This window comes from Bos indicus, chromosome 16 (assembly GCF_029378745.1).
Source record: "Bos indicus isolate NIAB-ARS_2022 breed Sahiwal x Tharparkar chromosome 16, NIAB-ARS_B.indTharparkar_mat_pri_1.0, whole genome shotgun sequence".
Classification (NCBI taxonomy): Eukaryota; Metazoa; Chordata; class Mammalia; order Artiodactyla; family Bovidae; genus Bos; species Bos indicus.
This window is the reverse complement of record NC_091775.1, coordinates 30,183,007-30,209,406: the sequence shown is the minus strand read 5'-3', so window position 1 is coordinate 30,209,406 and position 26,400 is coordinate 30,183,007. Positions and strand designations below refer to the sequence as shown.

Genomic DNA, 26,400 nt, shown 5'->3' with positions numbered 1-26,400 from the left:
TTTGGAACCAATCTAAATCTTCTCATAGGCTCATTAGTACTTTTAGTTTTTAAAGCTACCATGTTGTACCTTGGATGGGTGATGTACCAGATCAAGTCCTTCTGGCTTAAGAACATGTATCGTCCAGGATTACCCTCATTTATTTGCCTAGAAGGATCAACCCCATCTGATCTCTTTTGTACTTATTAAAATATATGTCTGAAAAACGAGAACACAGGTACACCCGTGGCGGATTCACGTTGATGTATGGCAAAACCAATACAATATTGTAAAGTAATTAGCCTCTAGTTAAAATAAATAAATTAAAAAAAAAAAAAGAAAGAAAACCAACTCCACTATTTTTTTCTCCAAATATTAAAGCCGTGTCTCTTTTTAAATATATACAAGGAGCATAAAATGTTTATAGGAAAATTAGAAAATGCTATCAGGTAATTAAAAGGAAATAGAAACATCTATCCTATGTATATTCATCTCAATTTTCTCTGTCTCTCTGTAAATAAACAAATTTTTATAAAAATTAAACTCACCTTCTTTAATTTCACAGTTTTCATGTTTAATGTATTTAATCAGTTGATCAGATTTTTTTCTGGTTGAATTCAACTCTGAAGATGTTTCACAGAATTAAGGGAAAAAAATACCACATATGTCATTTTTGGATATCAAGGGTTTTACACATTGAAGCAGAAAACGTTTAGAAATATGCTCTAAGTTCAAAGTTAAAACTTTTCTCATTTTTCCTTGCCTGCTTTCAGTCAGACTGTACTGAGACAGTTTTTGGAAAATTAGAATAGAGGAATTATTGAAAACCAAAATGAAATAAGCCACACATGTTTTAATATGAAAATGTAATAGTTTCAAGTAGAATCAGCTTGTCAAATTATTTACAAAGTTTGATGAGAAAATACAGAAGAGATTTTTTTCATTTGTAATAAACTAAAATTATTATGGGCAGTATATTTTTTCCATATTGGTAAATATTTCAGATATATTGCTGTTATTAAAAGGCCATATTTATAGTATAAAGTCCTTTGAACTAAAGTTAAATATCATAAATAATAATTATTTATTACAGAGGGAAGCTTATCTAACACATGGAATGAAAAGTACAGTTCTTTACAAAAAACACCTGTTTGGAAAGGCAGGAATACAGGCTCTGCTGTGGAAATGGTGAGGAATTAGTTTTTCTTACTCTTTAGAATATGATAGCTAAATTGTCTGTATTATTGTCATGTACACATTCTTATAGCACTATAAAACTTTTTCTAAGGTTTTTCCCCAGTTCCAACCATTTGTTTCTTTAAATGTCATTGAACAGTATTTGGTCATATCTAAATAAATAATCTGTGATAATCTGTTCATCATTAAGCATTTGTAAGTAATTCTTGCTTTAAATAGGCAAACCAAAAAAACTCAACAACCCAAAATCTTACTTTTAATAGATTTTTAATGATTTAGTAGATTAAAAAAAAAAAAAAGAAATGTATGTGACTCCGGACCCTACAAAAAGATTTCTAGATAAGTGGTAAGATACTAAAATCTTGTGGAGGTCAAGGGTAAATGCATTTAAGTTAGGAAGTAGAGATAAGCACATAATTGGCATAACTAACAATTTTGGGGGCCTTTCTTCCTCCCCTAGCCCCAGGAAATTTTAGGGGTCAATCATGAAACACAGAGCTGGGTTAGACAGTAGCTGTCTCAGTAGCCTGGACAGTTGGCCGTACTCTTATCAACCCTGTTGTCATCATTTTCTTCTTCCTCTCGGCCCATGGTCAGGGGAGGGAAGCAGGGTAGGGGGGACTTCCTGTTAGGCCTATGCGTTCTTAAGGCTCTCCGTGGGTTTAATTTCAAGGGTCCATACCTCTGGTGTCATTTCAGTTGGATGCTTCCCATATGTTGCTATTCCACTGCCCCTGCTTCAGTTCAAAGTAGGCATGGAACTGTCTTGAATGATGAGAGAAGGATTTGAAAAGGGTGTGGGTATTATTGGGAAATTATTTCTGGTGTTCTTTTCTATTAATAAAGGCTCTGAACCTAGGATGGACTGTAAGTTTTTTCAGATTACAGATCCTTAAGTTTGTAATATATTTTGGATACTTAAAAGTTTTTAGTTCATATGCACTTATCAAGCGTCTGTTATTATCTCGTCTTTTTATTAAATGGAAATTTGTCAACAATTTTTCATAACAGATCTAGTATAATATTATATACCTTTAGATTTACTCTCTAAAGTGAGTAAATGTACTCTCAAAGTCTAGTAAATTTGTCCCCACCCAGTCCTACACAGGAGACACATCATGTGAAACACCCAATTGGTTGGTATTAATCCAAGCACCAACATAATGAGAACTGGAATTTCCGGAACTTAATTTCAAGACTACTAGCATACTATATGAAGACTTGGGTTCTAGTTTTAATTATCAGCTGGGTGTTTCATTTTTAAACAAGTTACATAAATATGTATATTTCTACTTTATAAAATCTAAGATTATTTGTATGCTTTGTATTTTCTTTCTTCTTCAGTACTGATGATAATTCAGTTAGCTGTATTTTCTAAGTGTAGAATTGTGCTTTGGAACAAAAATGAGATATGTTTGGCCTTTTCTTTAAATAAAAAATTTGTATCATAGCCTTTCAGAAACTCAAAACGAAGTCGGCTCTTTTCTGATGAAGATGACAGACAAATAAATACAAGGTCACCTAAAAGAAACCAGAGGGTAGCAATGGTTCCACAGGTATGTGTGTGCTAAAATTTTGTTTCATTGAAAGGAAATGAGCAATCATTCAGCATAATAAAATTTGTATTTATCATTCTACCACATTTTGAGTGACAAGTTCTTTTCTTTAAATCATTACTTCGGCTCAGCTCTGTTTTAGTTACCTGAAAAGGGGCATTATTTTATTCATGAACTTTAAACCAGAGTAGAAAGCCAATCCTCAGTCTTACAAATGCACACTCTTCTGTTTTGGGGGGCAGGGGGCACTGCCCCACAATATGCAGGATCTTAGTTCCCTGGCCAAGGATCTAACCTGTGCCTCCTGTAGTGGAAGTGCAGAATCCTAACCACTGGACCACCATGTAACACTCTTTTTAAGCATGGAGATAGTGGACATTAAACAAATGAATTTGGCAAATTGGAATCAGCTTGGCATTTGCATGGAATTCAGAGGGGAAAAATCATTTTAGTTTATCACTAAGGGAAGTATGTTGAAGACTTACTTTACCCAGAAGAGGAAAATGTATAGTGAAAAATCGTATTTCCTTTTTCAGTTTTGATGTCTTTGTTTTTTAGAAGTGATAGTAGACATATAAGAATCAAAGGAATGAGTGAAAATTAGAAAAGGAAGTATTAACTTTAAAAATAAAGTAATTTTCTTCTATGAAACTTAAAATTTTTGATAAAGTTATTCCCTACTTTCATTTTTTTTCAAAAGCGTTTTAAAATTTTCTAGTAGGATATATTATAGTAGAGGTAATTTTCTTAACCAAAGATTTGGCATCAAATAAATTAGAAGTATTACCAGCAATACGCCCTACCAAAAAAAATCCAAAGAGCTTTTACATACCTTTATGGTCATTTCAAATAGTAAAATATATTGTTATCTATAAAATGAACAAAAATTATTAATTTTTTTAACATCAAGGATAAGTGTGCATAAACATCTAAATTTCAACTTAAAAATTTGAACCAATTGAAACTAATACACAACATGCATAGCTTGGCTCAGTAGATGTTGGTACAGGTTGAATGAATGTAAGAATAGTCAACAACTTTTCAGGAACTATTATTTTGGGGGGAAAAGATACTGTTTCTTTATCATCTAGACAATTCCATATAAATAGCAGGGACAATAATCAGTGGCCTTGAGAATAAAATAATATAGTTTAACTTCTTTTCCACCCTGCCATCTAGTTCTTATTAGTATTATTATGGACATTGCTGTGGGTTTTAACCTTTATAATACATCAGAATTCTTCCTGCTTTTTACCTTGTTAAGAGTTATTTTTATTTTTTATCAAAACTATGCACTATGTATAGTTTTGAAATAAAAGGCTTATAACAACAACAAAAAAGAATAGTCAACAACTATTTTTGTAGTGACTTTGGTTTTTATTCATTTAAAAAATTTTTTGGCCACTGTGTGGCATGTGGGATCTTAGTTCTCTGACCAGGGATTAAATCCACGCCCCTGCATTGGAAGCTCAGAGTCTTAACCACTGTGATCTTGGGTGGCCTCAGCCTGCAGCAGCTTGAAGTGAGGCTTTGGTTTCTTAGCCAGAAATTGAGGCTGGGTAGCACTGGTGAGAGCACTGAATACTGAGCACTAGACCAGTGGTCAGTGACAAGGGCCCTGGCCATTCAGCTTTGCAGAAAAAGGATTCCAACAAAGATGGAAAATAGTGAAACAAGTGTTAAATAGGAGGATAAAAAAGTACAGTGGAAGACACATGGCCAGACTCAGAGAGAGAGCGTCATCCCCTCACAGCAGTTTGAATCACTTATTGGCTTTTCTTCCTGTCTTCCTTTGGCCAATCATTTTGATTTGCCTGGTTCAGAGTCCATATTTAGTATATTTCAGGATTCTCCTGAGTGTGCGCACATATCTCTTAGCCAAGACGGATTCTACCAAAGAGACATATGGGTAGAGTATCAGTTAGCAGCACTCTGCTTTGACCTCCAAGGAGCCTTTCTGCACATATGTGGTCAGGGAGATCTCCTGACTTCAAGAATGAGAAATATGTGGTCTGGGCAGGGTCCAGTGTCCTCTCTTAATTGTTCTGCTATTCTTGTCTTGGAGTTTCAGTCCACAGGGAATGAATCTCCTATTGCTTTACCCTGGGCAGGAGCCCCATCTACCTCCTGCCTCAACTGGACTGCCAGGGAAGTCCCTTGTGTTGACCTTGGAAGAGCTGTATTATTACGATAAGTTGGATGCTTTAATTCTATTTAGATTTTTTTAAAATTTCCAAACATAGGGAGTTAAAAAAAATTTTTTTTAATGTCTCTTCAGCTATTTATTAGGAAAACTTTCAAACATACAGAGAACTCTGGTCTTTGTGACTGTGAAACCAGCCTCCCACAAGTCTGCCCAAAGCCCTCCTCCCCAGGCACATTTCATTCCTTCTGGGACTATTTTACAAAGACCTTTCAAATATAACATAGGACAGATATGATATGAGACTTATTCGAATATGTGAAAAAATGTTATATCCTCTGAGTTTTCTTTTTTCTAGTCTTACATGCCTAGTTCATTCAGTCTTCATTTATATGATATGTCTTATTTTCTTACCCTCCTAGTCATAGCCTCTAATCTGTTGTATTCTTTTTGTTTAAAGAGCACCACTCAGAGCTGAAAAATTACAAAAATCCAAATTTACTGAGTCCTTAGTATGTTCCAGATCCTGTTCTAAGCACTTCGTATGTAATATTTTGATTTAATCTTCAAATTCCCCATGAGTTAGGTTACTTATTTCACATTTTTCAGATGAGAAAGCAGACACAGAGAAGTTATCTTGTTCAAGATCATAAAGCCGGGAAGTGAAAGCTGATACTGAATGGCAGACAGCCTGTCTTAGGAGCCTTTCTTTTTTTGTTGTAGCTTTACTGAGATGTAATTAAGAAAGCAGACAATTCAGTATGCTTTAAATATATGCATAGATGTGTGCAACAGTTACCACAGCCAATTTTAAGACATTTTCATCATCAAAAAAAGAAAAAGCAGTAGTAGTCACTCTCCATTTTCCATTTATTGAATAAACCCTTAGAAGTATAATTGCTGCAAGGGTATTTACACTTAAACTTTGGAAGATACTACCTAATAATCTATTTTTAAAAGTTGGAATAACATATTTCCACTAACAAATTGACTGTATTTCTTCATACTCAACAGAGGGATCTTCAATACAGTTTTATGTCCAATGAGCCACCAATACCCTATTTTAAAATCTGCATCAATAACTCAATAGAAATAAGAATAGCACTCTTTCTGATAGTAATATTTTATAATAATTTGGTTATTATTTATGCTAAATGACTCATGACATATAATTTTTTTTTACATTAACAAGTCAACTTTCTAAGTACCATGTGGTATCCTGAATTGGATTCTGGGCCAGAAAAAGGACATTAATGGAAAAACAGAAAAAATCCAAATAAAGTCTGTTGTTTAATAGTATTATACCAGTGTTAATTTCTTAGTTTTGACAAACCGTGGTTGTATAAGATGTTAACGTTAGGGAATGCTGGATGAAGGGCATATGGGAACTCTGTACTGTCTTTGCAACTTTTCTATAAATCTACAGTCATTCCAAAATAAAGTTTTATATTTAAAAATAAGTTAATTTTAACCTTCATCTACCCTTCAGATCTGCTTCCCTCTTCCATTGATAACCAACCAATTTTAGACCTCTTTAATACTTCTAAACCTTTCTATATGTTTTCACAGAAAATATATAGTATTGTTTTGTGTATGTAGTTTAAAAATTACATTTATAGTAGTATTTTCATGATATTGTATCAGTCATCATTCTGTAATTTATTTTTTCACTCAAAAGTCTGTTTTTTTGTTTTTATTTTGTCCTGTGGCTTGTAGAGATCTTAGTTCCCTGACCAGGGATTGAACTATGCCCCCTGCAGTGGAATCAAAGGCATCCCATATGCCCTTCATCCAGCTTTCCCTAATGTTAACATCTTATACAACCACGGTTTGTCAAAACTAAGAAATTAACACTGGTATAATACTATTAAACAACAGACTTTATTTGGATTTTTTCTGTTTTTCCATTAATGTCCTTTTTCTGACCCAGAATCCAATTCAGGATACCACATGGTACTTAGAAAGTTGACTTGTTAATGTAAAAAAAAATTATATGTCATGAGTCATTTAGCAGAAATAATAACCAAATTATTATTTGTTTTTGTTTTTGAGATCTGGCTATGCTGACTGATTTAGACAGGCTTCGGTGTTTCATTTCTTTTTGCTGTTTTGTAGTATTCAACCGTATACCATAATTTATTTATAAATTCTCTATTTATGGGCGTTCAAGTGGTTTCTGAGTTTTCACTATTACACACAATGCTGTGGTGAACATCCCAAGCATGTTTTTATAAATTTGCAAGTGTTTTCTAGGACAGATGCCTAAAATGTGGAATTGCTGGATCACAGGATATGCACATTTAAAGTTTTTAAAGTAGTGCCAGATTATTCTCCAAAGAAATTATACTGGCTTATACTTTCAGCCAATAATATATCACAGTGCCTATTTTATCTAATGCTTGTCAACCCAGTATAACCAAACAGCTAGATTTTTGCTAATCTCATAACAGCATCCCATTTGTTTTAGTTGGTATGTCATCTATGAGTGATGGTGAGATACTTTTCATATACATTTATAAACTTTCTTTCCTATGTTCTAAACTTTCTCCTGTTTTTTTTTTAATTTTTAAGTTTTATTTATTTATTTACTTATGTTTGTCTGTGTTAGGTCTTTGTTGCTGCACATTGGCTTTCTCTAGTTGCAGCAAGCAGGGCCTACTCTTTGTTGTAGTGTGTGGGCTTCTCATTGCAGTGGCTTCTGTTGTTGCAGAACACAGGCTCTAGAGTGTGGACTCAGTAGCTGTAGCTCATGGGCTTAGTTGCTCCACGACATCTGGAATCTTCCTGGACCAGGGATCAAACCTGTGTCCCCTACATTAGCAGGTGGATTCTTATCCACTGTAACAGCAGGGAAGTCCTTCTCCCATTTTTAAAAATTGAATTATTGGTCATTTCTGATTAATTTGTAACAACTTTGTATATATTAAGAATATTAGTCCTTTGGCTATTTATATTATAATTTTTTTCAGAGTTTGTGTAATAGTGTGTCTTTTGCTTTGTTTCTGTATTTTTCACCATAGAGGACTGAAAAAGATTCTATAGGTCAAATATACCTGTTTCCTTTTAATGAGTTTTTGATTGTATAATCAGAAAAACCTTCCCTAGTCTAAAATTTATAGCTTTAGAATTCTCTATTTCTTATTTCATTAAAAAAAAAAAAAGTTTAAATCTTTAACTGTCTGAAATTTATTTTGGAGTAAGGAATGAGGTAAGACTGCAACCAGATTTTTTTTCCAGAGGACTGTTTAGTTGTCCTGGTAACATTTACTGAATAATCCATCTTTTTTACATTGGTTTATAATGCTACTGCATGACAAGCTAAATTCTGTATATATTTGGGTTTATTTCTAGACTTCCTATCTCTTTATATCTAGTATATCTCTCTATGTGCTAGTATCAAATTATTTTAATGTGACTTTATATTGTGTTTTAGCCTCTGATATAGCATTAAGATTTTCCTGAATATTCTTTCACATTTATTTTTCCTTATGAACTTTAGAATCAACTTGACTAGGAAAAAGAGTCTGTTGGGATTTTCATTGATATTGCAGTAATATTATAAATTATTTGGGGAATATGACATGTAACATTGGGACTACCCATCCAAGAACTGGTTGTAGTTCCACTTATTCAAGCTTTTTTGCCCCTTTTTTGTTGTCGTTTAGTTGCTAGGTCATGTTCGACTCTGTGCACTGCAGCATACTGGCTTCGTGTCCTTCTCTGTCTCCCAGAGTCTGCTCAAACTCATGTCCATTGAATCAGTGATGCCATCCAACCATCTCATCCTCTGTTGCCCCTTTCGCCTCTCCTGCCTTCAGTCTTTCCCAGCATCAGGGTCTTTTCCAAGGAGTCAGTTTTTCACATCAGGCAGCCGAAGTATTGGAGTTTCAGCTTTAGCATCAGTCCTTCCAATGAATATTCAGTACTGATTTCCTTTCAGATTGACTGGTTTGATCTTACAGTCCAAGGGATTCTCAAGAGTCTTCTCCAACATCACAGTTCAAAAACAACAGTTCTTCAGCACTCAGCTCTTTATAGTCCAATTCTTACATCCATACATGACTACTGGAAAAACCATAGCTTTGACTAGACAGACCTTTGTTGGCAAAGTAACATCTCTGCTTTTTAATACACTGTTTAGGTTGGTCATAGCTTTTCTTCCAAGGAGCAAGCGTCTTTTAACTTGATGGCTACAGTCACCATCCACAGTGATTTTGGAGCTTTAGAAAATAAAATCTGCTACTGTTTCCATTTTTTCCCCATCTGTTTGCCATGAAATAATGGAACTGGATGCCATGATCTTGGTTTTTTGAATATTTGGTTTTTAAACCAACTTTTTCCACTCTCCTCTTTCATCTTCATCAAGAGGCTCTTTAGTTCCTCTTCGCCTTCTGCCATTAGGTTGGTGTCATCTGCCAGTATGAGGTTGTTGATATTTCTCCTGGCAATCTTGATTCCAGACTTTAAATTTCTTTTGCATGTCAATCTTGCACATTTCTTAAGTGTATTCCTAGGTGTTTAATACTTTGTTCTCACCATTTTTGCTGTAATAAATAATGTATTTCTTGTTTTATTGTCTAATCTGTTCTCATTTATATAGAGAGAAGATAATATCTTTTAAAAATAGAGAATTTTGGATAACAGCTTGTTTTCTTCTGCTTTATTAAATTCTTATAGTTGATTTTTTGAGTTTTCTGGGGAAGTCATGTCACCTGCAGATTTACAGTTTTATTCTTTTTCTTCAATTGGCTAATTCCACCATCAAACCAATGTCAAAAATAGTATAATCAACATCTTTATCATAGTCCTCACTTTAATGAGAAATGTTCACAATTTTAACGTTGAATATGATCCTGACTTTTGGATTGGATTGGGGAGAAATGTGTTATTTATTTATTTTTGGCTGTGCTAGATCTTCCTTGATGCATGGGCTTTTCTTTAGTTGTGGAGAGCAGGGGCTACTCTCTAGTTGCCATGCACAAGCTTCTCTTTGCGGTCGCTTTTGTTGTGGAGCACGGTCTCGAGTGCGCATGAGCATCGGTAATTGTGGCATGTGAGCTCAGTAGTTGTGATTCCTGGGCTCTGGAGCACAGGCTCAATAGTTGTGGCACGTGGGTTTATTTGCTCTGGTGGCACGTGGGGTCTTCCCAGATCAGGGATCGAACTCACATGTCCTGAATTGGAAGGTGGATTCTTTACCACTGAGCCACCAGGGAAGCCCAAGAAATGTGTTTTGAAGGTTAAGAAAGTATTCATCTATTTTTATTTTCTTGGTCAGTATAACTAAAGGTTTATTAATTTTGTTGATTATTTTCTTCAAATAATTTTTGATTGTATTGATTTTTCTTCTTTTGGTTTTCTGTTTTTTATTTCTATTATTTTTGCTCTGATTTTTTATTATTTTCTTCCTCTACTTGCTTTGAGTTTTCTTTGTTCTTTTTTTTTTTTTTTTTTTCTAATTTCTTATGGTGGAAGGATAAGTTATATTTGAAATTTTTCTTTTATTCTAGTACAAGCATTTATCCAATGAATTAAATTTTTCTTTCAGGTACTGCTTTAGCTGTATCACTTGGCATATTGTGTTTTTTTAGTCATTTTGTCTATTTTTATTCCATTAAGAGTTTTTTTTAGTAGATATTGGATTTTATCAAGTGTTTTAGCATCAGTGGAAGTGATCATATGATTTTCATTATTTCATTTATTAATAATGGCACATTACAGTAATAGTTTTCTAATACTGGCCCTTTCTTGTATTCTTGACATGAATTTCACTTGGTTGTGTTGTATTTTTTTGATGTTCTGATGATGTTTTTTAAGCTTTTTTAAAAATGAAATATAATTGATATATTACCTTTAGGTATACAATATGATCATTTTACTATTTGTGTATATTGTGAAATGATCATCATAGTAAGTCTAGTCTAGTTAACATCCATCCCCATAGTTACAATTTTTTTTTCTTGTGATGAGAACTTTAAAAATTTATTCTTTTAGCAACTTTCAGATAAATAGTATGATATAGTCACCATGCTGTACATTACATACCCATAACTTACTTATTTTATAACTGGAAGTTTGTATCCTTTGACCATTTTTTATCCATTTCATCTGTCCCCCTACCCTGTCTCTGGCAACCACTAGTCTGTTCTTTGTATCTGTTCTCTGTTGAGTTTGGGTTTTTTGAGGGCAGAGGAGTGTTTTTTTTAAGTTACACTTATAAGTAAAAGTAAATGCTGTTTATCTTTCTCTGACTTATTTCACTTAGCATGATGTCCTCAAGGCCTATCCACATTGTCACAAATGGAAAAATTTCCTTCTTTTTAATGACTGAATAATATTCCATCTGCATATATACCACATTTTCTTTGTTCATTTATCAGTGTATGCAGCAGTTGTTTCCATGTCTTGGCTATTGTAAATAATTCTCCAGTGAACTTGGGGGTGCATGTTATCTTTTGGAGATAGTGAGTTCATTTCCTTTGGATAAACACCCAGAATTAGAATTGCTGGATTATGTGGTACATCTATTTTTAATTTCCTGAGCAACCTCCATACTGTTTTGCCTTCTGGCCACACCAATTTACATTTCCACCAGCAGTTTACAAGGGTTCTCTTTTTTCACACTCTCTCCAACATTGTTATTTCTTGCGTTTTTGATAACAGTCATTCTTACAGATGTGAGGTAATACCTTACTGTGGCTTCCCTTAATAGTAATGTTGAGCACCTTTTCATGTACCTTTTTGCCATTTGTGTATCATCTTTGGAAAAAGGTCCATTCAACTCCTCTGCCCATTTTTAAATCAGATTGTCTTTTTGTCATGGCGTTGTATGAGTTCCTTATATATTTTGGGTGTTAACCTCTTGTCAGATATATGATTTGGAAATATTTTCTCCCATTCTGTAGCCTGCCTTTTCATTTTGTTGATTGTTTCTTTGAGGTGCAGGAGCTTTTCAGTTTGATGTAGTCCCACTTATTGACTGTTGCTTCTGTTGTCTGTGCTTTTGGTGTCATCTCCAAAAAAAATTATCACCAAGACCAATGTCAAGATTTTCCCCTATATTTTCTTCTAGGAATTTTATAGTTTCAGGTCTTATATTTACATATAAGGCTTTAATCTGTTTATTTTTGTGATGTAAGACAGGTAGCCAGTTTTATTCTTTTGCTTGTGAAAACCATTTCCAACGCCATTTATCAAAGAGACTATCTTTTCCCCAATTGAGTATTCTTGGTTACCTTGTGAAATATCAATTGACCATATTTGCATGCATTTATTTCTGGGCTCAGTTCTGTTCCATTGGCCTAACCTATCTGTTTTTATGCTAGTCCTATCACATTTTGATTACTATAGCTTTGTAATATAGTTTATGATCTATATTATTAGATTAGGGAGTGTGATGCCTCTGGCTTTGTCCTTTTTTCTCAAGATTACTTTGGCTATTCAGGGTTTTTTTGTGGTTTCATAACAGTTTTTGGATTGCTTATTCTATTTCTGTGAAAAATGCCATTGAAATTTTAATAAAGATTGCATTGAATCTGTAGATTGCTTTGGGTATTATAGACATTTTAACAATATTCTTCCAATCCATGAATATAAAACATCTTTCCCAGCATTTTTAAAATTCATATAAATTAGTGATATTTTCTACATGTTCTTTCTCTTGATCTCGCTCACAATTGTATCAGAGTCCTTACTGGTCTTTTCTAGGCCAAGAACTGCAGAAATAGTGTCCTAAATATCTTCTTCCTACATACCTAAATTGAAATTGTACTGTAGAGCAAACATGGTGGCGGCAAATATTTTTACCCTCCTTGTCAAAATTTGTTATGAAACTGGAGGCTTTAACTTTGTAAGAAATAATTAGAATGTGTATTTGTTAAATAATAACAAATTTATTTTGTATATTGTTGAATCTTTTTGAGTACTTAACCATAATCTTTACCTTTTTACAAATGTAGTCAGTATTATGGATGTTCACTTTTACTTAATGGGACTGTAATTAATCTCTCTTTTTTATTATATAGAAATTTACAGCAACAATGTCAACACCAGATAAGAAGGCCTCACAGAAGATTGGTTTTCGATTACGTAACTTACTCAAGCTTCCCAAAGCACATAAATGGTGCATATATGAGTGGTTCTACTCAAATATAGATAAGTATGTATCACGGCTCATATCATGAATATCATTTGAATCAGAAGTTTAAGGTTTTCACATGTTAAAAGCCTCAACTTTTTCTAGAGGTCTATTTTGATTCTGTTTTTTTCCTGAATTTCTTTTCCTATTCCTCATTCTAGTTTGATCTGTTTCTGTTTTTCATGCTTTTCTTGCTTCCTCTCTTTTGGGGAAGAAGTTGTTATAAGTTTTTGTGAAAAATCAAATGACAGTATAATTTCTATATTATAATTTACAAAGACTATGCAGTGGAGATACCCTGAAAACAAAGCACCATTATTTGCAGTGAATGGGACTTGTTTTATAAATTTTAAGATTTTAAATGCTAGTATAGTAGTAGAGAAACAGTTATGAATGGTAAAAGTGATTCAGGAAGATTTTTAAGAGTCTTTCTATTTAGGGGATGATATTCATGCACTTTTTTGTTATATGTAAGTGTTTAAGTAGAGCATAGTAAGAGATTTGGGTGAAATGCAATTATTCAACAACAGAATTCATTGAAGAAAGATTCTGATTTCTCATCCACTGCAATCTATTCTTATCTAACCCATGCTTGTCAGTGGTACTTGCTTTGCTGGCTACTTATCTTTATTTCCTTTCTCTGTTGTTACCAGTTGCCTACTCTAAACCTTGTTAACCTCATGAACATTGATATTTAAGCCCAAGACATTCATGTGTCATTACTAAGGCTGGTTCCTCGTTTCCCAAACTCATCAATAAAATTGTTTTATTTTTGTCCACAGATTTTTTCGTTATCTTAATTAAGAGAGCTCTCAGGGTGTCCTAGTATAATCTGTGTTCTGCATTTCCTAAAGAACCAATCTAATTCTTTAGAGTCCCCTAGTTTCCTAAAACTAATTTAATATCAAAGAGAACTACTTGGTGATGATATTTATTATCTTTGGGACAAAGATACTTTGTAGTTTACATTCTTTATCCTCACCAGATACAATGAGTGCTAAAATAGCTTTCCAAAGGATAGACTCCTATAGGAGATTTAATGAAAATCAGTATCTCCTGGAATCTCAAGCACAGACAGTACCTCTTGAGTAACTTTTACACATTATTTGTTTTATAAATGTAAACGATTTAATTTAATTTTAACACTTGGAATTTGTGCCCATTTTGTATATATTTTGGGTAGAAGTGAAAGTTTGGTGTCTTGGGATTGATTGATGTTCAGAATTGGAATGCATATTTTGAATTTTATGTCTCAAGCTGTATATTAACTTAAAATACAATTTCTCTTTTACAGACCACTTTTTGAAGGTGATAATGACTTCTGTGTGTGTCTAAAGGAATCTTTTCCTAATTTGAAAACGAGAAAATTAACAAGAGTGGAATGGGGAAAAATCAGGAGGCTTATGGGGAAACCACGGAGGTAAAACTAATGTTTTTGTTTAAAAGACTAGTACCAAAACATAACTTTCCAGAGTAGTTATATGTTAAATATATTCTATTGACCAGCGTTAATGTAGATGCTTTTTATACTTAGGCAACTTGTAATTAAATACACAATTTCATTTTTCTTCAGATCACAGGCCTTGAACATAATTTTTTTATATTAGCTGTGCCCCACTAAGAGAAACCAAAGTAACATGGTAGCTGCTGAGAGAGGGCATCAGAGGGCAGACAGACTGAAATCACAATCACAGAAAACTAGCCAGTCTGATCACATGGACCACAGCCTTGTCTCACTCAATGAAACTAAGCCATGCCGTGTGGGGCCACCCAAGACGGACAGGTCATGGTGGAGAGGTCTGACAGAATGTGGTCCACTGGAGAAGGGAATAGCAAACCACGTCAGTATTCTTGCCTTGAGAACCCCATGTTCTGATTAGTATGAAAAGGCAAAAAGGACACTAAAAGATGAACTCCCCAGGTCAGTAGGTACCCAATACACTACTGGAGATCAGTGGAGAAATAACTCCAGAAAGAATGAAGGGATGCTGCTGCTAAGTCACTTCAGTCGTATCCGACTCTGTGCGACCCCAGAGACGGCAGCCCACCAGGCTCCCCCATCCTTGGGATTCTCCAGGGAGGAACACTGGAGTGGGTTGCCATTTCCTTCTTCAATGCATGAAAGTGAAGTCACTTAGTCGTGTCCGACTGTTAGCGACCCCATGGCTTGCAGCCTACCAGGCTCTTCCATCCATAGGATTTTCCAGGCAAGAGTACTGGATTGGGGTGCCATTGCCTTCTCTGAATGAAGGGGTGGAGCCAAAGCAAAAACAACACCCAGTTGTGGATGTGACTGGTGATAGAAGCAAGGTCTGAAGCTGTAAAGAGCAATATTGCATAGGAACCTGGAATGTTAGGTCCATGAATCAAGGCAAATTGGAAGTGGTGAAATAGGAGATGGCAAGAGTAAACGTCAACATTCTAGGAATCAGCGAACTAAAATGGACTGGAATGGGTGAATTTAATTCAGATGACCATTATATCTACTACTCAGGGCAGGAATCCCTTAGAAGAAATGGAGTAGCCATCATAGTCAACGAAAGAGTCAGAAATGCAGTACTTGGATGCAATCTCAAAAATGACAGAATGATCTCTGTTCATTTCCAAGGCAAACCATTCAGTATCACAGTAATCCAAGTCTATGCCCCAACCAGTAACACTGAAGAAGCTGAAGTTGAACGGGTCTGTGAAGACCTACAAGACCTTTTAGAACTAACACCCGAAAAAGATGTCCTTTTCATTATAGGGGACTGGAATGCAAAAGTAGGAAGTCAAGAAACACCTGGAATAACAGGCAAATTTGGCCTTGGAATACGGAATGAAGCAGGTCAAAGGCTAATAGAGTTTTGCCAAGAGAATGCACTGGTCATAGCAAACACCCTCTTCCAACAGCACAAGAGAAGACTCTACACATGGACATCACCAGATGGTCAACACCGAAATCAGATTGATTATATTCTTTGCAGCCAAAGATGGAGATGCTCTATACAGTCAGCAAAAACAAGACCAGGAGCTGACTGTGGCTCAGATCATGAACTCCTTATTGCCAAATTCAGACTTAAATTGAACAAAGTGGGGAAAACCACTAGACTATTCAGTTATGACCTAAATCAAATCCCTTATGATTATACAGTGGAAGTGAGAAATAGATTTAAGGGACTAGATCTGATAGATAGAGTGCCTGATGAACTATGGACGGAGGTTCATGACATTGTACAGAAGACAGGGATCAAGACCATCCCCATGGAAAAGAAATGCAAAAAAGCAAAATGGCTGTCTGAGGAGGCCTTACAAATAGCTGTGAAAAGAAGAGAAGCAAAAAAGCAAAGGAGAAAAGGAAAGATATAAGCATCTGAATGCAGAGTTCCAAAGAATAGCAAGGAGAGATAAAAAAGCCTTCCTCAGCGATCAATGCAAAGAAATAGAGGAAAACAACAGAATGGGAAAGACTAGAGATCTCTTCAAGAAAATTAGAGATACCAAGGGAGCATTTCATGCAAAGATGGGCACAATAAAGGACAGAAATGGTATGGATCTAACAGAAGCAGAAGATATTAAGAAGATGTGGCAAGAATACACAGAAGAAATGTACAAAAAAGATCTTCACGACCCAGATAATCATGATGGTGTGATCACTGACCTAGAGCCAGACATCCTGGAATGTGAAGTCAAGTGGGCCTTAGAAAGCATCACTACGGACAAAGCCAGTGGAGGCGATGGAATTCCAGTTGAGCTATTTCAAATCCTGAAAGATGATGCTGTGAAAGTGCTGCACTCAATATGCCAGCAAATTTGGAAAACTCAGCAGTGGCCACAGGACTGGAAAAGGTCAGTTTTCATTCCAATCCCAAAGAAAGGCAATGCCAAAGAGTGCTCAAACTACCGCACAATTGCACTCATCTCACACACTAGTAAAGTAATGCTCAAAATTCTCCAAGCCAGGCTTCAGCCATACGTGAACCGTGAACTTCCAGATGTTCAAGATGGTTTTAGAAAAGGCAGAGGAACCAGAGATCAAATTGCCAACATCCGCTGGATCATGGAAAAAGCAAGAGAGTTCCAGAAAAACATCTATTTCTGCTTTATTGACTATGCCAAAGCCTCTGATTGTGTAGCTCACAATAAAGTATGGAAAATATTGAAAGAGATGGGAATACCAGACCACCTGAAACCTGTATGCAGGTCAAGAAGCAACAGTTAGAACTAGACATGGAACAACAGACTGGTTCCAAATAGGAAAAGGAGTATGACAAGGCTGTATTTTGTCACCTGCTTATTTAACTTCTATGCAGAGTACATCATGAGAAACGCTGGGCTGGAAGAAACACAAGCTGGAATCAGGATTGCCGGGAGAAATATCAATAACCTCAGATATGCATATGACACCGCCCTTATGGCAGAAAGTAAAGAACTAAAGAGCCTCTTGATGAAAGTGAAAGACGAGAGTGAAAAGTTTGGCTTAAAGCTCAACATTCAGAAAACGAAGATCATGGCATCTGGTCCCATCACTTCATGGTAAATAGATGGGGAAACAGTGGAAACAGTGGCTGACTTTATTTTTTTAGGCTCCAAAATCACTGCAGATGGTGATTCCAGCCATAAAATTAAAAGACGCTTACTCCTTGGAAGGAAAATTATGACAAACCTAGACAGCATATTAAAAAGCAGAGACATTACTTTGCCAACAAAGGTTCATCTAGTCCAAGCTATGGTTTTTCCAGTAGTCATGTTTGGATGTGAGAGTTGAACTATAAAGAAAGCTGAGCGCCGAAAAATTGATGCTTTTGAACTGTGGTGTTTTAGAAGACTCTTGAGAGTCCCTTGGACTGCAAGAAGATCCAACCAGTCCATCCTAAAGGAGATCAGTCCTGGGTGTTCATTGGAAGGACTGATGTTGAAGCTGAAACTCCAATACTTTGGCTACCTGATGCAAAGGGCTGACTCATTTGAAAAGACCCTGATGCTGGGAAAGATTGAGGGCGGGAGGAGAAGGGGACGACAGAGGATGGGATGGTTGGATGGCATCTCCAACTCAGTGGACTAGAGTTTGGGTAAACTCTGGGAGTTGGTGAGGGACAGGGAGGCCTGGCATGCTGTGGTTAATGGGGTTGCAAAAAGTCAGACACGACTGAGCGACTGAACTGAAATTGATGCCCCATTGTGTCCCAGAAAATATATAAGGATGCCCTCACAAGCATTTAATGAAGCTGTGAGATTATATATACATTATTATTACCTTTTTTAAAACTCTTATTATGACTTCAAGATAATAAGTGATCCACTTATTATCCTTTCCACAAATGCATGTTTTACTTTATATAAAAATGAATCAAGTGAATATATCCAATATGTTACTTCCTGAGAATTACTTTTCAAATTATCTTTCATGTGAAACTACCTTTCCTTTTCTAGTGTTATCTTGCTTTCTTGATATATCAGAAAATCTTATATTACTTTTTTTTTTTTTTAGTTTTATTTTATTTTTAAACTTTACATAATTGTATTAGTTTTGCCAAATATCAAAATGAATCCGCCACAGGTATACATGTGTTCCCCATCCTGAACCCTCCTCCCTCCTCCCTCCCCATACCATCCCTCTGGGTCATCCCAGTACTCTAGCCCCAAGCATCCAGAATCGTGCATCGAACCTGGACTGGCATCTCATTTCATACATGATATTTTACATGTTTCAATGCCATTCTCCCAAATCTTTCCACCCTCTCCCTCTCCCACAGAGTCCATAAGACTGTTCTATACATCAGTGTCTCTTTTGCTGTCTCGTACACAGGGTTATTGTTAGCATCTTTCTAAATTCCATATATATGCGTTAGTATACTGTATTGGTGTTTTTCCTTCTGGCTTACTTCACTCTGTATAATAGGCTCCAGTTTCATCCACCTCATTAGAACTGATTCAAATGTATTCTTTTTAATGGCTGAGTGAAATGTTGTAATATACTATATATCATTAGTTCTCATGTTTGATCTGTCAGCCTAGTAAAAGCTTGTTTAAGAGTTTTTCATTTTAAATGGTAGGAAAATTTAGGGAAGACTTGAAATATAAAGTGACTTGAACAAATAGACCTGGAATTTAGTTTACATGATTTCTATAGATAATAATGAAATTCAAGGAGAACTTTTCATTGAACTGGTTTACATTTATTTTATCTATTGTATTAAAAAGTGTCAGTGCTGCTGTTGTTTTAAGTATTTCCCTCGTTTATAAGAACAAATTAAAATGTGATGTGTATTGTGTTTCACACAGGTAATTTATGGTCTTTGGTAATTACTTTAGGCCATTTGGGGGCTTTTTGCTGTAACTTTACATGTTTGAGTAAATTGAGCCACACTGTTTCTGATTATTGTCAGAATGAGGTATTAGTCACTATTTTATTGTTTAGTTATAATTCTGCAGTTTGATTGTCATTATTTCTCTTGCTAATTTATCCTCTGTTAATAGGGTTACCATAACATTGTTGAATCTTAGAGTTCTTTACTTCATCAAGATAAATTAACAGTTTAAATCAAGTCTTTATTATCAGCAGAAGTTTGTAGTTTTTCTTTTTTTTAAGGAAGCTGACGTACACTACAAATTATTGATATGATATACTTTTGCAAATATCCTAAAAAAAAGAAGCCAGGAAACAGCTTAGCAGGAAATGTGCAGAATACTCAGCATTCTAAAATCAGTCCCAGTGAAAATATCAGTAGGCCTTTAAAAAAAAAAAACTAGACCAACTCATTCTAAATTTCACATAAAGAAAAGAAATCAAGCAGGAAGAGCCAGGAAAATTCTGAAGAAACAAAGTAATGAGGGGAGATTGTGTTATCATACATATGTTTGTAGTATGTATTATCAGATATTAATGTTGATATAACATCATAATCAAAATGATGTCATAGTGGTACTTGAATAAAAAGATGAATTATAAAGGAGAGACAGTCCATGAAATTAACACAACACTGTAAATCAGCTATACTCCAGTAAGGTTAAAATATCTTTATTGAATCAAAGATGTCCACAGAATTTTAATACGTAATAACACTGATTGCATCTCAGGCATACAGGGGAGAAGGAGGTTAAATTATTTATTCAGTGGATATTGAGACCACTTTGAAGCAATCTAAGAAAACACAAGTTGATTTCATACCTCAGACCTTCCAGGAAAGATTTGAAAGGATCAAAGATTCAGATTTTTTTAAATGAAGCAGTAAAACTTCTAGAGGAACCTGTAGGAGAGTTTTGCTTAATCTTGAATTGGGGAAGATCTTTTTAATAGTCCCCAGAGCTAGGAATCATAAAAGAAAATATTGATAAATTTGATTTTGTAAAAAAAAAAAAAAAGCATTTTGCATTGCTCACCCCCAAAAAACCCCATAAAGTCAAAAGACAATGACAGAAATATAATTCTTACCGCTGCTGCTGCTGCTAAGTCACTTCAGTCGTGTCTGACTCTCTGCGACCCCAGAGACGGAAGCCCACCAGGCTCCCCCGTCCTTGGGATTCTCCAGGAAAGATCACTGGAGTGGGTTGCCATTTCCTTCTCCAATGAATGAAAGTGAAAAGTGAAAGGGAAGTTGCTCAGTCGTGTCCAACTCCCAGCAACCCCATGGACTACAGCCCACCAGGCTCCTCCATCCATGGGATTCTCCAGGCAAGAATACTGGAGTCGGGTGCCATTGCCTTCTCCATTCTTACCACAAAGGACCAATTTCTAAGTATGTGAAGAACTACTAATCAGTTCAGTTGCTCAGTAGTGTCCGACTCTTTGCAACCCCACGGACTGTGGCATGCCAGGCCTCCCTGTCCATCACCAACTGCCGGAGTTTACTCAAACTCATGTCCAATGAGTTGGTGATGCCATCCAACCATCTCATCCTCTGTCATCCCCTTCTTCTGCCCTCAATCTTTACGAATCAGTAAAAAATATCAAATAACCTGTAATAAAAATGTCTGTTTATACAAACAGTACCTAAGAAAGGAGAAAGAAGTGGCTCTTCTAAAGAGATGAAAGAGTTCAGTCTTACTTATAATGAGAAATAAAAAATCAAAGTATGCCAAGATCCTGTTTTTTAGCTATCAGAACAATAAAGTTCCTAAAGTTTGAATATATTGGGTTGGCAATGGTGTGGTGAAAAAGCCACCGTTGGTGGTAAGAGAGTAAATTCATGTAACCTCTGGAGGGCAGTTTGGTAATAACTGCAAATTTACAAATTCCCATACTCTTTGACCTAGTACTTCTATGAGTAAAGAAGTACTCCATTTTATGGAGTATATAAAGTATATAAAGAAGTATATCCATTTTATACATGGATAAAATGACATGTACAGTGCTATTTGTAGAAGCAAAAGATTTTTAAAAACCTAAATGTCCATAAATAGAGGAATGATTAATTAAAATAGGATACCTCCATATAGGAGAAAACTGAAATCATTTAATTTAAAATCAGAGGAAGTTTCTTATTTACTGCTAAGATACTTTAAGAAAGCAGAATACACAACAGAGCATATTGTAGCTATTTGAGAAAAATAGGAAGGGAACATAAGTATTTCTTGCATGTATATTTCTAAAGTATAATATCAATAAATGGTGTGTAGAAAATTTATTGTCATCATCTGGAAGACAGAATAGGAAACCGAGGGACAAAAATGTTAGAGTTTTCTTTTTTTAATCTCATTTAGTTAGTTATTTTTGGCTGTGCTGGGTCTTCATTGCTAGACGGGCTTTCTCTAGTTGCAGTGAGTGAGGGCTATTCTTTCTTGCAGTTTGCAGGCTTCTCAATTGCAGTGGCTTCTCTTACTGAGGGCATGGGCTCTAGAGTGTGGGCTCAGCAGTTGTAGTGCATGGGCCTAGTTTCTCTGTGGCATGTGGAATCTTCCTGGACCAGGGATCAAACTAGTATCCCCTGCGTTGCAAAGCAGACACTTAACCACTTGACCACGAGGGAAGTCCTAGAGTTTTCAATGCCTTTTGAACCTTTTAAATTAGAAGCCTGTGAATGTATTTATTATGCAAAAATGCTATTTAAATAAAATTCGATTGCCAGAAGTGTGTATTATATCCAGAATGTATGAAGAACTCTGAACATTCAGTAATGAAGCTCAAACGGGAATTCCCTGGTGGTCTGCTGGTTAGGGATCCACATTTTTCACTGCAGAGGGCACATGTTTGATCCCTGGTTGGGGAACTTAAATTCTGTATGCTGTGTGGTACAACCCCAAAATAAAAAGAATCAAACATCCCATTTGACAACTTGGTAAAAAAAGTTTTAAATAGATAATTCATCAGTGATGTAGAGATATCATATAAACCAATAAGAGGATATTAAACATATTAATCAGTAGGAAAATGCAAATTAAAACCACAGTGTTAAAAATTTACACGACTAAGGATGCCAAGTGTTGGGGAATCTGTGGGAAAACTTGAACTCTTATACACTGCTAATGGGACTATAAAATGGTATAACCACTTTGAAAAAACTGTTCGGCAGTTCCTGTCCCTTTATTTTTTTTTTTTATAAGACTTATTTTTTTAAGAGCAGTTTTAGATTTGCAACAAAATTGAGAGGCAGGTACAGAGATTTTCCATTTACTGCCCTCCCCCGACAATGAGGGTGGCCTCCCTCATTGTTAGTATCCTCTGTCAGAGCGGTCCATTTGGGACAGTCGATGAACCTGCATCAACACGTGATAATCATCCAAAGTCCAGAGTTTACATTAGAGTTCACTCTTGGTGGTGTGCATTCTATGGGTTTTGACAAATGGTGACACAGCCACCATTATAATATCAGTATTTTACAGAGTATTTTCACTGCCTTAAAAATCCTCCAATTTCTACCAGTTCACCAACTGCTGGTAACCATGGATCTTTTCATTGTCTTCATAGCCTTGCATTTTCCAGAATGTCATATATTAGGATCACACAAAATGTAGCCTTTTCAAATTGGCCTCGTTTACTTGGTAGGATGCATTTCAGGCTCCTCCATGTCTTTTCATGGTTTTAGAGCTCATTCTTCTTTTCTTTTTTTTTTAACTTTTAATTTTGTCTTGGGATATAACCAACTAACAATGTTGTGATAGTTTCAGGTGACCAGCGAGGGGACCCAGCCATGCATATACATGTATCCATTCTCCCCCAGATTCTTCTCCTGTCCAGGCGGATTGATATCTTCATATGTTCATTATCTTGACTGTAGTGATAGTTTTGTGGATATATATTTTATGGTATGAAAGCTATGTTTAAATACCTTTGGTTCATCCTAGAATTTGAAAATAGAAATAAGATGGGCCCTGAGAATAAGAGTACATATGGTATTCATACTTAAAGACAGAAAACATGATTAAAAGTTTACACGGCAGCAGGTCTCATCTTTAATTCCTATATTGATATGCTCACTAGGTCACAGGAAAAATATCATGTTCTTTTGAATATATTGAAATTGAACTTTGTTCTTAAGAGAGGACCTGGGATCCAGATGCAGTTTTGTCAAGGTTGGTGAACAATAGATCCTCCTGCTTTGTAGGAAGAAGCAATCTAGACTCGCTTATGTGTCTTTCAATCTTGCAAGATCCTGTTTTTAAAACAACATAAAGGTAATTTACTTTCAAGAGAAAATTATTATTTTTAAGAACCCATTTTTAAATACAGTACTCAATGAAAGAAATAAAGGGATTAGTGATATGGATGGTGTGACTTGAAGTTTTTATATAGGACAGTTATCACTTTATATGATTTTTATAATTTATTCTAGATGTTCTTCTGCATTTTTTGAGGAAGAGAGATCAGCATTAAAACAGAAACGGCAGAAAATAAGGCTCTTACAACAAAGGAAAGTTGCAGATGTTTCACAATTCAAAGATCTCCCAGACGAGATTCCTTTGCCCCTGGTTATTGGAACCAAAGTTACTGGTAGGTAAAGATAAGCTTATTACTATTTTGACTTGTGGTTTTTCACCAAGATAACCTTTCTTAGACAAATGGCCTTTACATTTAGAAAGCTTAAACTATATTTCTGTAGCAATATTCTGTAGAGGTTACTGTTCTTCATCTGTGAAGTCTGTGTTTTAAAGTAGTTGGATAAAAGTGTACATCTTCAAAGCAGTGTCTTCCACAACATAAACGGCCACAAAGATGAAATTTAAAATGAAATGTAATGTTTAAATTTTTTAAATTTTGTTTTATCTGTGCTTCTATATTATATTGATTTTCTTTTCTGACCAGTCTTACCTGGTTAGTTCACAAACACTGTTGTTCTTGTGATCTTTAGGTTTATAAATACTCCATTTCTAATGACTAAATAAACTACCTACTGAATAATTTAGTTTGCCCAAAATTTTGTAAAGATGTAAATTCTGTCAATTTGTAGGTAGTGATTCTATATGGTCACTTCAGTTACAACATTGAGGGAAAGTGCCACTAAAATCTCAAGTTTAGGTTAATCCTTAATAATTTGGTAATCTAAAATTACAGTTTATGTAATACAAGCAATAGCAAGGTGTTCAGTGAGTAGATAGAGTTAAAGTTTGAAAAAAATCATTGGATTAATCAGAGAGTATTTTCTGGAGGAAACGGAGCCTTGAATTACATATTTATATCATTTTTTCCTGGTTATAAAAGTGGCACATTTTTTCATTATATTGTAAAAATGGGTAGTGAAGAGGAAAAATAGACAACAGGGAAAAGGCTATATCATGCATATGAAATGCAATTGGAAAAGAGAAGGATGCATTTAGTCATAACCCACCATGTACAGAAGTTATAGGTGATATATATGATCTCTCCCTTAACAAAATTAGTCTGGGAGTGAGGATGGAGATAGAGTGAGGAAGAGATAGCTTTCCTGAAAAAATGTGTTAGTTCTAAAAACCCCATATACATAAGTAGATATACAAAGTCTACAATGTAGACTAATCAGAGAAATGCTGACGTGAATAGAGTGACTTATAGACCCAACTAGGAAATCCTCAAAAGTTAATTGCTCCAGAATTTTAAGGACTAGTGATATTATTTGATAAGAACTGAAAGTTTTACAAAGGATCAGTAAGTAGGTACTTTTTTACAATGCAGAATAGGGGGGACATCTAGGGGGACTAGATGTATCAAAATATGAAAGAAGTTTGTAGGAATCAACTACTAGAGCTTTTGAAAGTTTCTATTTGGTCTAGGGGAGGTGTCAGCATATGATAAAAAATTACTAAACCTATGAAGAAACAGAAAACAGGTTCTATAGTTAAGACCAAAAGCAATCAACAGAATTAGATGCTAGGGTGACTCAGATATTGGAATTGGTTTCAAAATATATGTTATAAAACATGTTCAAGAACTTAAATGTACATATGGTCATAATTAATGGGGATATCACAGTAGAAAAATGGAAATTACTTATATAAAATAAATAGAAAATTAAAAGTATAGTGTCTGAAAAGAAAATTTCTAAATGGGCTTAAAAGCATATTGAAAACAACAAAAAGTAAGAGTCAGTGAACTTCAGAATAAATCAGTATAAATGATCCATTGTGAAAACATGGAGGAAAAAAGTGGAAAAAACATTCATAGAGCCTCAGAGACCTGTGGGACAATATTGACTCATTGGAAAAGATTCTGATGCTGGGAGGGGCAGGAGGAAAAGGGGACGACAGAGGATGAGATGGCTGGATGGCATCACTGACTCGATGAACGTGAGTTTGAGTGAACTCTGGGAGTTGGTGATGGACAGGGAGGCCTGGCGTGCTGATTCATGGGGTTGCAAAGAGTCGGACACGACTGAGAGACTGAACTGAACTGAAACATATAATTAGTGTAAAAGAGAGGCACAGTGGCATGTAAAAAGACAAAAGATTTGATTTTTTTTTCTTCCAGTTTTATTGAGGTGTAATTGACATACAGTACTATAGCTTCCCAGGTGGCACAGTTGGTAAAGAATCCACCTGCCAGTCCAGGAGACACAAGAGATGTGGGTTCGATCCCTGGGTCAGGACGATCCCCTGGAGGAGGAAATGGAAACCTATTCTAGTATTCTTGCCTGGAAAATTCCATAAACAGAGAAGCCTGGTGGGCTACAGTCCATGGGGTCTCAAAGAGTTGGACACAACTGAACGCATGCACATGCACACACATGTACACACACACAGACAAATACACAAGAAAAGTCAATAAGTCATAAAGATTTAACTTAAATCTACAACATTTCCTGACCTCAGAGAAGTGGCCTTTTGTAAGAGATCTCCTGTGCTTCCCAGCAGCTCACTTCCCTCTGGTCACCAGAGCTGTATTCTCTAGGGGTGCTCCCTGTGTGGGCTGCCTGGATCCTTCTGTCGTGGTGGACTATTTATGGACAGTCTGGTAGGTGTGGCTGACCCTCCTTCTGGTTGGTTGCTAGGCTCTGCCT

At 35.5% G+C, this 26,400-nt stretch overlaps 1 protein-coding gene across 1 annotated transcript in view; it reads left to right on the top strand.

Annotated features, from left to right (window-relative positions):
• Positions 1-26,400, top strand: part of LIN9 (lin-9 DREAM MuvB core complex component) — an 84,853-nt gene that overhangs the window by 10,963 nt on the left and 47,490 nt on the right. The window contains exons 3-7 of the mRNA XM_070768059.1: positions 1,073-1,167; positions 2,628-2,732; positions 12,900-13,033; positions 14,307-14,432; positions 23,764-23,921. Coding sequence (XP_070624160.1) covers positions 1,073-1,167; positions 2,628-2,732; positions 12,900-13,033; positions 14,307-14,432; positions 23,764-23,921 — 618 coding nt within the window. The remainder of the gene's footprint in view (positions 1-1,072; positions 1,168-2,627; positions 2,733-12,899; positions 13,034-14,306; positions 14,433-23,763; positions 23,922-26,400) is intronic.